Here is a 15,444-nt window from a genome sequence, read left to right on the forward strand (position 1 = left end):
TGAGCCTGCGCGTCCGGAGCCTGCGCTCCGCAACGGGAGAGGCCACAGCGGTGAGAGGCCCGCGTACCGCAAAAAAAAAAAAAAAAAAAAAAAAAACCATAAAAGCACACAGATGTAGCCCCACTAAGCAGCTTATTCCGGATGGCCCTGGGGAGGACACGGAAGAGCCAGCCATGACTGGCACCCATCCAGACCAACACCTCCTGAGGTCTCAGCTTCTCAAGACAGACTGATTTGGCCTAGAGAAACCAGTCAAAGGTGACACATGCGTTTAGCTGGCTGGTGTCCATTCCTCTACAGGTGAAGAGAATGAAGGTCTGGGAGAGGGGCATTGCCAACATTTTAGGAGTAAATACATACATTTGTCTCACCTTTGAGACCAGTTCAGCGTCAGGCTGAATCGCAAGCCAAGGGGGACAGGGCAGCCCACTCAGAAGAGCCGCCCCTCTCAGGGCGATGACTGCCTCTCTTGGCTGGTTTGCTTGCTTCTCGAAAGCCCTGCTCTGGTGGACACCGATTTTTCTCCAAAACAGAAGGTAATTTTAGAAACGAAACATTTGATTAAAGAAGCCATGGGACTTCCCTGGCGGTCCAGTGGTTAAGACTCTGAGCTTCCACTGCCGGGGGCTTGGGTTCAATCCCTGGTCGGGGAACTAAGATCCCACATGGCGCGCGGGGAGGCCAAAACAAAAGAAGCCATGTTATGGGGAAGCACTGAAGACAACGGATAATCCTGTTGAGTTTTAAAGAAAACTTGTTACCTTCGTTGAATGATGTTAGTTGGCTCTACTGTAATGTACCAGCTGAATTGAATGTTTGCTTTTGCACAACGACTTTTTTTGGGGTAAGAGTTAAAAGGCTTAGAACAAGCTAACAGACAACAGAAATAAGCATATCAGATTTTTTAATGCAACAAACTACATGTTAATTGTTACCTTATTCTTTTTATCTTTAGTAGATACTTTTAAAAGAAAATAAAAGAATTTTGTTGTTTAACTCATGAACATGTGGTGTATAATGAAGACAGAGCTATAATAAATTAGTTTTGTTCTGATGTTTCAGAACACTTGCAAAAAAAAAAAAAAAGTTTTAGGGCTTCCGTGGTGGCGCAGTGGTTAAGAATCCGCCTGCCGATGCAGGGGACGCGGGTTCGAGCCCTGGTCCGGGAGGATCCCACATGCCGTGGAGCAACTAAGCCCGTGCGCCACAACTACTGAACCTGCGCTCTAGAGCCCGCGAGCCACAGCTACGGAAGCCCGTGTGCCACAACTACCGAAGCCCACGTGCCTAGAGCCCGTGCTCCGCAACAAGAGAAGCCACCACGGTGAGAAGCCTGCGCACCGCAACGAAGAGTAGCCCCTGTTCTCAGCAGCTAGGGAAAGCCTGCGTGCAGCGGTGAAGACCCAACGCAGCCAAAAATTAAATAAATGAATGAATGAATGATTTAATTTAAAAATGTTTTCAAGAACTTTGTTTCCACCTGAATACATTTGCGGTATCAATAGTCTATTGACCTTGGTTGGTGACAGCCTCAGTCAGTGTTTCTTTCCGTTGAGGAACCACTGGAAGATGTTTAAGCAGAGAAGTGTTGTACTCAGGGCGGGTTTCGGAAGATGCATTTGGTAGCTGTGGGTATGGGGAGAGGCAACAAGGCCAGCTTTTGGAATCTAGGGCGGCTGTGGGAGTGCGAAGATACGTGAGAGACATCGTGAAGGAAAAGTGAAGCGTTGGGAACTGCTGTCTGTAAAGGGGAGCGAGAGAGAAAATTTCACGTCAGAACGGAATCAGCGTCTTCAATTGAGGAGCTCTGAGGCTCTGGCTTTCCGGGGCATGTGTCGATTATCCTGCCGTTTAGGAAACTTCAAAAGAGATTTAAAAATATACCACAAAGGCTAATAAAACAGCAAGTCTAGGCCACAAAACGCAATCAAAATTAAAGACGGACGAATAGAGAAGCATCAGGAGCAGCCCGAAGGTCGTGGAGAGCCTGAGGGTCTGTCCTTCCCAGCGAGGGCCTTTGTCGGGGGGGCCAGCGGGGAGCAGAGAAGACTGCGCCGTGTGATGAGCCTGGAGCCGTGAGGCTGCGCCCAGGTGAGTGGGAAGGGGCACCAAGTTGACGTTCTAGTCCCCCTCCCTGGAGCCTATCGCGCTGTAAATTCAGGACGCTCATAAAAGAAAACCATGTCTCAGATCTCCAAGCTGGGTAGGCCTGGTTCACCAGCGAGGCCAAGCAACATTCCGTAGCGCCGCGAAGCTGCACGGAAGCAGAGAGTATGTCCAGAGGCGTGTGTTTGATGGGAAGGCCCCTGTTAGCATCTGGGATCAAAGCTTTTCAGAGAGGGGCTTCCCTGGTGGCGCAGTGGTGGAGAGTCCGCCCGCCGACGCGGGGGACGCGGGTTCGTGCCCCGGTCCGGGAGGATCCCACGTGCCGCGGAGCGGCCGGGCCCGTGAGCCGTGGCCGCTGGGCCTGCGCGTCTGGAGCCTGCGCTCCGCGACGGGAGAGGCCACAGCGGTGAGAGGCCCGCGTACCGCAAAAAAAAAAACAAACAAAAAAAGCTTTTCAGAGGACAGGCGAACATAGGCTGCTGCGTTGTTTTTCTGCTTTTGCTAAAGTAGGGATCGCCTGCCGTGTGTGAAAGGCATCTTGGCCCCTTGTTCTCTCTCCCTCCCTTATCCGGCGTCCCCTGGCAATTCTAATGGCTGCCATCCATCCTGTTGCACTTCTGTTGTCATAGGTGCGAATCTGTGCAGCAGTTTTCACAGATCCACAGTGAAATGGAGAAAATAAATAATGATGGGGAGAACGTTTTCATAAAGCTGACTGAGTCCTTGTCAAGAACTTCCACCCTGAAGTTAGGCCCTTTCTATCTGTGGCATGGCTAAACGGCCTTTCTTTAGGAAGTGATGCTACTTACCGGTGAGGAGTTTTTATTTAAAAACTCTCTGTTGGTCCCCAGTTTTATTTTGTGTACCGCTCTGTGAAATCGGCAAGTCTGGGAAGGAGTCCCTGCTTGACCTGCCTCCCCGCCCCGGGCCCCTTTAAGCCTAATTAAGGCCGTGCTTCCCTTTCAAACCTCCGTCACAGCCCCGTGATGAGCCTCCCTCTAGCGTAGCAGGGACCCTGTGTGGACCCTCTGCCTCAGTGGGCTCTTCTGCCCCCTGACCTCACAGCCCGCCCGTCCTCACCCCTCCACACCCCCTCCCTGGCTGTTTTCCTGGCTGGAATGTGTCCTGTGCCTTCCTTACTCACCTGTATAAATCCGCGTCTATTTCAAGGCCCAGCTTAGGTCCCCACCTTGACGTGGCCCTTCCCTGCTGCTCCAGCACGACATCACTCCATCACCTGCCCTCAGGGGGTGGGGGGACTCTGGACCACCAGACTTCTGATGCTCTGTGTACCCACAATCCCCTCGCACTGTAACTAGCCCACAAAGCTTATTCAGAGACTGGTAGGTGACTGGCGGGGTAGATGCTCTGAGGGCCCTTCTGAAATAGCAGCTCTCCTGGCCGGCCCTACGCGAGCCCTTCAGCCCTAGCGGTGCCTTAACCTAGATGCAGCCACTCGTCTGAAGGCACAAATTGAGGACTTCCAGAGCTAAACTGTGAAACTGGGCCACTAAGATGCCAGCTTAACCCTCTGTCATTCTAACTGCACTGCCTACGAAGGCTACTTGTATTTTTATTTTCCAAAGAACCAAAGGCTAATAGGTTAGCGTCTGAATGTGCAGCGTCCGATGCTCTTTGGCCATGCACTCAGCATCCTGTGATAGGAAATGCCTGCCCAGCGGGACAGGAACGTGGGGTAGGCCAGTGAAGGAGCAGAGGTGAAGGCTGGAGAAGTGCTTTCTGCAGGAGGAAGGTGAGCAGGCCTGCTTTAGACCGAATGGAGCTAGAAAACATAAGCCAGCAAAGGGGTCGATAAAGGGCAGGTGAGCGACGGCAGCAAGAACCAATCAGCAGAGTGCCGGCAGGTGGCATCGCCTGTATAAAGCTACCGTTCTCCACTTCAAGTCAAGCCCTGTGATTTACAGAAGGGCCAAGGGACCTGGGTCCGGTGCATGAAAGTTCCAGTTATGGCCCCATCGTGAGATGCAAAGAGGGCCAGATCCAATCACCTGACCACGTCATATTTTCATTTTTCCATCCGTAAAATGGGAAGGGGGTGGGGGCATAATGCAGCACCGAACTGCCTTTTACGTAGGAGCATTCCAAAGGATGTTAGCTTATTTTTTCTATAGCTCCTTTTTTTCTTCCAGTGTTATTGAGATATAATGCACAGACAGCACCGTATAAGTTTAAGGTGTACAGCATAATGATGGGACTTCCATACAGCGTGAAACGATTATCACAATAAGTTTAGTGAACGTCCATCATCTCCTATAGATACAACATTAAAGAACGAGAAAATACACACTTTTTGCTTGTGATGAGAACTCTTGGGATTTTCTCTCTTTACAACTTTTATGTATAACCGACAGCAGTGTTAATTCTATTTATCACCTTGTACATTACATCCCTAGTACTTACTTATCTTAGGGTGTTAATTTCTTTAAAACACAATAGCTTATTTTTCATCGTATCCTATGAGAAATGTAAAGTTCTGCAAGAATTACGTCCAGGTTAAGATTGCACTTTAAGCTGGTTGGGTCAGTAATTCTGTAACTCTGCTTTGCTGTATAAATAAACCTATGCTTGTTTGTTTCAAGAGTAATAATTTCTTCAAAAAAGCAATTTGGGTTTCTTTCACTGATGCCTTAATCTGCTAGGGGCATTTGGGTTGCTGGAGGGGGAAGGGAGTCTGCTCTTTTACTTCAGCTCTGCCTTTTATGGGTCCAAACAATGATTACACTTCATGGCGCATTTTCTCTCTCTCTCTTTCTCCATCCGTCGCCCGCCTCTTTCTCCTGAGTGCCCATTTCTGCCGATAATGCACAGACAGCACCGTATAAGTTTAAGGTGTACAGCATAATGATGGGACTTCCATACAGCGTGAAACGATTATCACAATAAGTTTAGTGAACGTCCATCATCTCCTATAGATACAACATTAAAGAACGAGAAAATACACACTTTTTGCTTGTGATGAGAACTCTTGGGATTTTCTCTCTTTACAACTTTTATGTATAACGGACAGCAGTGTTAATTCTATTTATCACCTTGTACATTACATCCCTAGTACTTACTTATCTTAGGGTGTTAATTTCTTTAAAACACAATAGCTTATTTTTCATCGTATCCTATGAGAAATGTAAAGTTCTGCAAGAATTACGTCCAGGTTAAGATTGCACTTTAAGCTGGTTGGGTCAGTAATTCTGTAACTCTGCTTTGCTGTATAAATAAACCTATGCTTGTTTGTTTCAAGAGTAATAATTTCTTCAAAAAAGCAATTTGGGTTTCTTTCACTGATGCCTTAATCTGCTAGGGGCATTTGGGTTGCTGGAGGGGGAAGGGAGTCTGCTCTTTTACTTCAGCTCTGCCTTTTATGGGTCCAAACAATGATTACACTTCATGGCGCATTTTCTCTCTCTCTCTCTCTCTCTCTCTCTCTCTCTCTTTCTCCATCCGTCGCCCGCCTCTTTCTCCTGAGTGCCCATTTCTGCCGCTGGCGAAGCAGCAAGGCGAACTGTCAGATCAAGTCAGTCAAACCCATGATCTGAGTGATACTGTCCCCACTGAATTAATGGGCCCTGAACAGACGTCCACCTCCTCCTTCCTCCTTTCTGCCTTCCTAGCTCCACCATGACACTGGCCTTCTAGATTCTGCTCCTAATTCCTAACCACAATTTTCAAAGCTAATTTTTACAGTCTAGAAGCCCTCTCTCCTTTTATTCCAAAAGATCATTTAAGTCCTTTTTTCTACCCCTTATTCCCTTGTCGCCCCGGTTTACACCCGTTATTAGGATCCTCTTCACTGTTTTCCCTCCTCTGGTAACTTCTCTCTCTCACTAATAAGATTCTTTCTCTCCTAACTCTGCATCTGGGCTTATTTTAAGTAGGGCATGGTCCAGGTCTCCATTTCACTTAGACCTTTCATTAATGAAGCAGCCTTAGTATTAATATGAAATCCAATCTTAAGTATATTTTTTTGTCCCAAGGAAGTCCCTGGGTTTTCATCCAGAATTTACATTTCTTTCCCTTTCTTCAAACCACCTTGTCATTTTTGAAATTTTCTCTGGTGCTGCCACCAATAGAAAAGTCACCCCCCAAATCAGTTTTTTAGTAAAATGTTGTATCTGTAATGAATATTTATGATAATAAGATAGCTTTTTAAAATATATCCTAACGCTTAAATTTTAGGTGCCTCTCATATTTATATGCTAAAAAAAAAAGTGAGGGTATCATAAAAAAGCAAATAGTCATTAAATGTCAGGAAATATTACATCTCATTTCAGAAAACATGATAAATCATCATTCAAGATATCACCCATTCCTACAACATCAGTACAGACAAGATAGATTATCTCCACCCTGCCAACATTAAGTCCCAATTTACCATTATAAAGTATGTCAATCACTGAGAAATAAAGTCTTTAGAAAAGGCCTTATTATATTAATTTCTTGAAGATGTCTCAGGATACCAAAGGAATATCTTTACATATGCAAATACATACATACATGTACATATACTGCTTTACAAAGTTACATATATATATTTTTTTCCATATTGCACTGCCGTAGAGGGCATAAGTTAGTAAAACTTTCAAAAAGGACATAACTGAATTAAATCTACTTTATAGAAAACATGGAGGAATACTAAGAAAGTTAGTATCAGCAAACATGTTCCCTCTGAAACAGCAAATTAGATGTGCAGGAGGATATCGGTCACCCTTCCGAGAATAATGTGCTGGGGAGAGGAGCCGCTCTGTTTCCTCCTGCCCTCGCCGGTGAGGCTTTTCTATGCTAGACGGGCTTCTGATTACTTCAAAGCATGTTTGAAGCCCTCACTTCACAGCTCATGCACAAAGACAAATACTCTTCCAAATGTGTGCAGCTACTGTTGCTGCAGACTCTCTCATAAGTAAGAAGAACTTGCAGTTGACTACGTAATGCCGAGTTCATGCCTCTTTTATTCAGCTATGACAGTGAAGGTCGTCTGACAAATGTGACGTTTCCAACCGGAGTGGTCACAAACCTCCATGGAGACATGGACAAGGCTATCACAGTGGACATTGAGTCATCCAGCCGAGAAGAGGATGTCAGCATCACTTCAAACCTGTCCTCCATCGACTCATTCTACACCATGGTTCAAGGTAAACACGAAAGCAGAGCTTTCAATGGCCCAGTTTAAAATACCACTGGTGGGGCTTCCCCGGTGGTCCAGTGGTTAAGACTTCACCTTCCAATGTAGGGGGTGCGGGTTCGATCCCTGGTCGGGGAGCTAAGATCCCATGGCTTGGGGCCAAAAAACCAAAACGTAAAACAGAAGCAATATTGTAACAAGTTCAATAAAGACTTGAAAAATAGTCCACACCAAAAAAGAAAAATATTTAAAAAATAAAATACCACTGGCACCCAGGTAGAATGTGGCAACCCCCATTTTATAAGATGAACCAGGAAAGAGAAGGGGGAAATATAAACCCCTAGAGATATCGATGAGATAGTCTAATGTCTACATGTAATGTTTATTTAGTAATATATACATATGTAAAATCACATAATATCTAAAACAGTCCGTTAACCTAGAAATTATGGTTTTTCTTTCCCATTTAATAAAACAAGTGAATTCCCACTCTTCACTTGCATCAAAATCATCACTGCCATGGAAGGCCAGCTGTGTGAGGCCAGCAGCGTGAGCTTTCTGAATCCGTGCGTGACGCGGTATTTGAATCCGCATCTCGTGCCATCACTGGAAATTGTATACCAGATTGCAAGTACCCATATGTGTAATAGCTCAACTTTCCATTTTTTCATTCAGTCTGTAGGTATATATGTCCAATAACTCCATGATGGAGCCTCCCACCATATTCCTTTTTGATGTACTCTTGAAAAGGCCTGTTTACAATGACAATTGCAACTGTGAGGACATTGCTCTAAGACTCATTGCTAAATCTGAGTTAAACTCTGACTCTTTTTTTTTTTTTTTTTTACCAATTCTGTCAGGTAATCTCTACAGTCATCTAAAATCAGTATTGCTTGAATTCATTGCTTCCCCAAATGGTCCTATATTATTCAAAAATTTTAAGTTGAGGCAATAGCCTACAATATGAGAGGGTGTTTTGTACAAAATATCAGATGACTTCCTTTTCTAAAGTCAGTTTCAGAGGGAAATATCTCCTTATATTTTTGGTACAGAAGGTACAGATATTAAATCGTTTCAAAACATCTTTAACAAAAGATATAAGGGTGAATATTGGGAAGATGTCTTCTAAACCCTTGGAGGTGACACACCAGCCTCTTTGCAAAACGTTTACTGGAGGTCGAACCTTCATTTATTTCATCAGGCAAATAAAGCAGAGAAGGACTTTAAATTCCCCTAAAGTTTGTCTTTAACATTCAGCCGAATCTGTTACAGCATGAGATGCCAGAAATCAAAGTTGTTTTGTTATGTTCTAAAAGGATATCATTAAGTACTTTTCATTCCCTTATAAACGGAGTCCAGTCAATGTTTTAGAAATTCATATCACTTCTAACCCCCCAAGCGATCCGGTGTTTAATGCATACCTATAGTTCGTGTTTTCTGCTGCCTGTTTTCTAGATCAGTTGAGAAACAGCTACCAGGTTGGTTATGACGGCTCCCTTCGAATCCTCTATGCCAGTGGCCTGGATTCGCACTACCAGACAGAGCCGCACGTTCTGGCCGGCACGGCTAACCCAACAGTTGCCAAGAGAAACATGACTCTTCCTGGTGAAAACGGTCAGAATTTGGTGGAATGGAGATTCCGAAAAGAGCAGGCCCAAGGCAAAGTCAATGTCTTTGGTCGAAAGCTCAGGGTAAGTCAGTGTCAGAGCGAGGTGACAGCCACCCGGTCCTCCGTGTCATGCAGTGGCCTGTCCACGAGGGCGGGCCTAGGACTCATCTCCTGTTCACGCTCAGGGTAATACCTTACCGTAGAGCATGAGTTACAGCCAACCATCAAGCCATCAGATCGCTCGTAGAAAAAGCCAACTATTTGAGAAAAGTGTTTTCTTAATATAGCTTTGATTAAAAATCAGTTCTTCCCGTAGAGAATGGACTTGAGGACACGGGGAGGGGGAAGGGTAAGCTCGGACGAAGTGAGAGAGTGGCAGGGACATATATACAACACCAAATGTAAAATAGATAGCTAGTGGGAAGCAGCCGCATAGCACAGGGAGATCAGCTCGGTGCTCTGTGACCACCTAGAGGGGTGGGATAGGGAGGGTGGGAGGGAGACGCAAGAGGGAGGGGATATAGGGATATAGGTATATGTATAGCTGATTCACTTTGTTATACAGCAGAAACTAACACACCATCGTAAAGCAATTATACTCCAACAAAGATGTTAAATTTCAAAAAAAATCATTTCTTCCCTGGGAAATTAGGATAGTGCGTGTAGCACAATTCCAAATAGCCTGGATGGCCAACAGATTCTTGTTTTACTGATACTGCCCTAATAATCTTACGCTTTTCCTTTACCCACTCAGGAGTGACGGCTTCCTAATGGGATGGGGAAGGGTAAGAGTTGATGAAATATTAAAAGTATTCCGAATCATAAATATGTATCTTGAGAGAGATGGTTGAAAGGTGGATCCTTCCTTTGCATTCTCAATATTTTTAAAGTACAGCTTAGGCACCTAGAAGAGGACCAATGTCGGAAACCCCCTGCCACCTCCTCGCTATTGAGGGAAAACCCAAAGGGACGTTATTGTTATGAGACGTGTGATGACATCGCTGATGGTGCTAGCGTAACTGACCTTTGCAAAATGTTCTCTGTGTTGCCTTGTTAGGTGTTTTCATTCCTCTCTCTCACATTGTGGGCCAACTATATCTAGAAAGCAAGCTGTGATTTATGATAGCTCTTTGGTAAAGACAACATAGATTAACTACTAAAACACAGGTTACAAGGAGCCACCTTCAAACCACTATAAACTGAACCAGATTCATTCTTTCTATTAGCAAACAGATTTTCATTTATCAGATAAATGTAGATAACTAACTATTCCTAAAATTACTTCCCTTGCTGTTGAAAAAAAAGTTACTTAAAATCAAGGAGAGACAAAAAAACATGGAGGATACCATTCACGTCCTTTGTTCAGCACCAAAAAATGGTTACATTATTATTATTATAACAGGCCAACGTTATTTCCCAGGACAAGCCCTCATGGTAAGAAACAGCTACTACATATTGTCTCTGGCTATTTCCAAGAAATAGAAATGAAGTGAGAAAGAATCAGTGCATCAAATACAGACTATCCAACTCACAGTTGTGTTCTAACTCCTCTTCAGTTGCAAGGCAGCGGTTGGGACTCTAAATGCATGGTCTTCTGGAACCAGTGTCGTGCCCCCACTTCACCCGTCTCCCGGGCTGTGGGAGCCTGGATGCCCTAGCTCCAGGGCCCTGCACCAGGAGTTCTGGCGGATAGGAGCCGGGGAGGCTGGAGGGAGGTTATCCCGTGAGAAGGGCCAGAAGAAGATGCAATAGAACCTCAGAAAGAAGAGCAAGATTAGGGGGCAGGTAACGTGATGGGCAAGAAAACAAGCTCCAGGCTCATTCCGGGGTCACCTGCAGAGGGTCTGGGTCTGTTACCAGAGTCAACGCCAGCCCTGGCCTTTTCTTCTGCCGAAACGAGGAACTGAGCTGCCTGCGTGCCTGTCGGCTGCCACCACTGACCGCTGCCCCTGGGCCCTGCTTCCTTGGGTCACTGCAGACTGGAAGCTCGTTCACAGGCTTTGTCGTAGTCAGCGACCCCTGCAGCAGGCGTGGTGCGCCTGTACAGACACACATGCACAGAGTCACACGTGTCCTTGGACACAGGACTCACTTCATCAAAAGACACAAAGGTTCTGCTCGCATCTGTGCTGAAAAAACAGGGGTTCTAGATCAGGCTCCACTTTTCACTAATAATAAATCTCATAGGAAAGTCCTAACATCTGTAAAGGCCATTTTCCTTACCTCTATGATGATATCCATATTAGGATGGCAATCACATAATATTGCCTAGATAATATCCTGACCTTGTGACACAGACATGATATAGATTAGCTATATTATGGATCAATATAATTTGCCCCACCCTGCCGCTGTCTCACACAAGTGTTACAGAAGCAAATGAGATCATGTGAAAATCCTTGAAAAACGAAAGGCATGATTACATATTCTGTAACCCTGACCCAGAGAATCTGAGCCATGGGCACGAACAGTGGGCGTTCATTCCCACACAACAGATGGATAGGAAAAATCTGGTTAACTCACTGGTTACGAAAACACAGGAAAGATTATGGGAAATGCTTTGCCCAGAAACTGACCACGTAACATGTGGCCCACTGTTCTTTGAGACAAGCTAGTCTAAGTGCATCCTTCTTTTTCCTTTTTAATACTGATTTTCTAGACATAAAAAAGGAATTAAGAAGAGTAGAGGAAAAGAGGAAGAAGCCGATTTTAAGTCTCTGGTTCTCAGTCTCAGATTCTAAATGAAGAAAACACCTCCCTTTGGGGAGGAAGAGACCAGTGCACACAGGCATGGGTGTGAGTTTCTTCCTAAATAGCAGAACGACAATGCCTCCGCAAGTCATTTCAGAAAATATACTATTCAAAACGGCCTGTTCGTTCACACGGAAAGGAGATTTCCAGCTGATGTGTGTGATGGCTCACATAGAGACAGTGCCAAGATCACAAGGGAGGGTTGCTTACTTTCAAGGTAAGATTGGATGTGCTAGCTCGGCTTGCTGATTTCATCCTCTGGATTCTAAGAGGGGAAGTCTAGGGCGAAAGCAATGGTGTGAAAATCTGGTTGGAAGACCGGACCTGGAATCTGCCAAATTAGGGCACAGAGGAGGAAGGAGGGAGACGACGCGAGGCCACCAGGGCCTCTGAATCAGCAATCAGAGTCAGAATCAACCCGAAAAGCCGCCCGTTTTTACTCCACCCTTTCCTGAAACAGAGGACGTCTCCTCTCTTACCTTTCATTATCTCCTATAGCAGAAACGTCTTTTCATTTTTAAGTTACTGGCCTAGATCTAGCTATGGGCCTGACACAGGGTGGGTACTCAAATATTTATTCAATAAATGAAAGAATGAGGAAGAGCCAGCCTTAGAACTGGGCTATTTCATTGCCTCTAGAGCTTCCTCAGAGAGAAGCTGTAGGAATAGCAGCACAGCCTTGCAGATGTTTGACTGCAGGAAACCTAACACTCAGTTGAATAGATCACATGGATATAATAGGTATAACACTAGATGGAGTGGTTTAAAAAGTAAAAAAAAAAAAAAAAAAAAAAAAAAAAAAGGCAAGGAGTACAGAAGGAAAAATTAGACAAGAAACGAGCAACGTGAAAAGCATTTTCTGTGAAACTGCATTAAGGGACGAGGGGTTGGATACATAGGGATAAGAGGCAGAGGCGATCGTGGCAGAGATGTGGGCAAACAGAACAAAGGTGAGACAAGTCCTTAGCTTACTTGCTTGTACCTACATTTTTAAAGAAAAGACATGCATAATAGTTGCTTGTCCTTGTCTTACAGTATTTGGTAAACAGTCCTAATTTTTGTCAGTGTTGGACTTTAGAAACAGCCTTTGATCAATTCCCCAAAATTGTTATGGCATCCTAATAATAAAAGCCATCTTCTAAACTTGCCCAGAATTCTGATGCTTAAAGGAAAACATTTAGTGGATTATGTGAAACAGAAATTCTCGAAACTTGAAGGTCGAAAGGGTGTTTCGAGGCATGCGTAAATATGATAGCTTATTTAACTCTTATTATGCCCCTCATGTTTGTGTGACGTCCTGTGTCTCCCTTTCATCTGACAGGCAGGGCCTAGAGCGGGACGGTGCAGAACAGTTAGCGCTTGCTGATGTGTGGAGGGGACACAGAGCCGCCTGCACACAGTTGATGTTCTAACAAGGACACCAGGGAGTTGAGATAGTGTCACAAGCATTCTGGATACCTGAATACCGTCTGACTGTGCTTTGTGTCGTCAAACATACAGACATTGTTTTAACCTCTTTGTGCCTCAGTTTTTCAAGCATGACAGAGGGAAAATAACTCCCCACTTCCCAATATCAAAGGGACATTGTGATTGATTGCAGGCATGCTGGACATGATCTTTGAACATGGGGATTTTCCATGCTTACTTAAAAGAAACGCTGTATATCACAAAGGAATTCATGGTGAGCTCTTATCCAGACACAACATTTGGATTCATTTTTATGTTGCTGGAGGTATCGTAACGATCTGATAGAAGGTTTTTCATCTTAGGTGAACTACTCAATGTAACTTGATATTTTTTTATGTTAAAAATATTTATTAAAAGGCCCCTGGGGCAACAATGCTGTTCCTCTATGATTGTCAAAAAAGAAAAAAAAGTGTGCGAAATAGTTGTGATTTCATACAGGTGTAGTTAAGCGGACTATGTTCCAGATGGAAATGTCCCTTGACTTGTACATTCTGTCTGCAACACCCAGAGGAGAACGTGCGGGCAGGTTTGAGAGGGACGGAAAAAAACAAAAGATCTGTTAGTATCTTCTGAAATGTTACCTATTGCACAACAGTGGCTGGTGTCTGGAAACAGTAAGAACAGTTAAAACCTTGGCTTGTGTTGTGAATGTGGAGAAAGACACAGCCACATTCTAATTCTTTCCTCCTCATTTATTCAGTTGGAGGACACAAGAAAGGCATTTGTCTGGATAAAAAGAAAAATGTTAACTGCTATCCAGATGTTTGGTCTCGCCGTGCTTCTAGATGTTTCCATATGGTGACATGCTTGGTGTGGCAGGTCACACAGTGGCAGCGTTAGATGTTCTCCTGGATGCTTTGGTGTTGTGCAGCCAGAGTCCCAAACCAGAGAGACAAATCAGAAGCCCGGTAGTGGGGTGCAGGCGTGCAAAGAAGGGGTTCCAGGCCTGCCTTCTGGCCCTTCTCCCTTCCTAACCAAGCAGCCATACCAGATGTGCAGAGCAGAATTCCTGTACTCTACCCATAGGAAATACTGCAGAGGCAAAGGAGGGTTAAGGAAGGCAGTAAAGACTCGAGATACAAATTAAAATGAATACAAGGAAAACGCAAACAGATGGGGTACGACTGCCAGCTGCACAGTCCATGTAAAGTAACTACACAGGCCTTCTCGCTTGGCTATTCGTAGCTTGGAATAACCTGAGGAAGGAAAAAGGAGGGCAAACCTAAACACTCTGTTGTTTTGTTTTGCTTTTTAAATCACAATGTGAGAAAAACAAGAGCCCTAGGAAACCATTTAAATTGTGTAAAGCCTCTTCCTTAAGGCATCACAGGTGTGCAAATAGAAGCTGAAGAGCTGGATTCTGCCAGTTCACTATTAAGGTATTTGATATCAAATCAAATCTGTAAAACTACAGACTTAAAAATACATCCTTGTAAGCCAGTAGCTTCTTTCCAAGGTACACAAAGCATCCTGCAAACCTAAACTCATAAAGTCTCACAACATTCACAGAAGGCCGAGCAGCTATTCTGCAGACATTTCCACTTGGGAAAACAGAAGCCCGGAAAGCCTTCAGCTGGCTGGTCAGAATCATATAAACTCACTGAAAGCCCAGGGCCTCGCTGCTTCTAGACCCTGTGGTGTGAGGAAATGGGGTTTCCGGACTCCCGGCTTCCTCCTCCGACACAGGTACACACCCCACACCAACACGTACCAGTTGCTCTATGGTTCGAGGGGTTTTTCTTTTTCCTGCATCAGCTGGATCTGCAGTGATAGAACTGAAAACTTAAGCGCTTCTCACTTGCACCCAGGGCTCCGCTTTCTCATTCGTCGTGAATCATCTGGGTGCTTCCCCGGCACCCTGACCCTGACCCCGACCACTTTGCCCGTTAGGCATGAACTTCTTTTCAGCTGCTATCTTTACCCTTCCGTGGACTTCACAGTACTCCCCTTGAAGAGCTAATTGGAAAAGTTTAAATAAAGCTTAAGGAGAATTTTTTCATGGGACTTGTTTAATGGCCATGATACAAGGCACAAATTTTTATCCCAGATTTTACATAAATATACATGTATATTATGTATGTACATACATATGTGTTTACATATATTGATGTGTGTGTATAAGTGGCGTGCGTGTGTATAAGTGGTGTGTGTGTGTGTATACGTGGTATGTGTGTATACGTGGTGTGTGTGTGTATAAGTGGTGTGTGTGTATAAGCGGTGTGTATGTGTGTGTGTATAAGTGGGGTGTGTAAGTGGCGTGTGTGTGTATAAGTGGCATGTGTGTGTATAAGTGGTGTGTGTGTGTGTATAAGTGGTGTGTGTGTATAAGTGGTGTGTATGTGTGTGTGTATAGTGGTGTCTGTGTATAACTGCCGTG

General features: G+C 44.6%; 1 protein-coding gene across 8 annotated transcripts in view; it reads left to right on the forward strand.

The window, feature by feature from the left end:
• The window catches only part of TENM3 (teneurin transmembrane protein 3), a 450,345-nt gene that overhangs the window by 420,354 nt on the left and 14,547 nt on the right, over positions 1–15,444 (forward strand). For all 8 annotated transcript variants that reach the window (XM_055081142.1, XM_028481606.1, XM_055081143.1 and 5 more), the window contains 2 exons: positions 7,075–7,250; positions 8,696–8,931. In XM_055081142.1, the coding sequence (XP_054937117.1) occupies positions 7,075–7,250; positions 8,696–8,931 (412 nt within the window). The remainder of the gene's footprint in view (positions 1–7,074; positions 7,251–8,695; positions 8,932–15,444) is intronic.

The sequence above is a fragment of the Physeter macrocephalus genome, chromosome 20, assembly GCF_002837175.3.
Source record: "Physeter macrocephalus isolate SW-GA chromosome 20, ASM283717v5, whole genome shotgun sequence".
In the NCBI taxonomy this organism is placed as follows: domain Eukaryota; kingdom Metazoa; phylum Chordata; class Mammalia; order Artiodactyla; family Physeteridae; genus Physeter; species Physeter macrocephalus.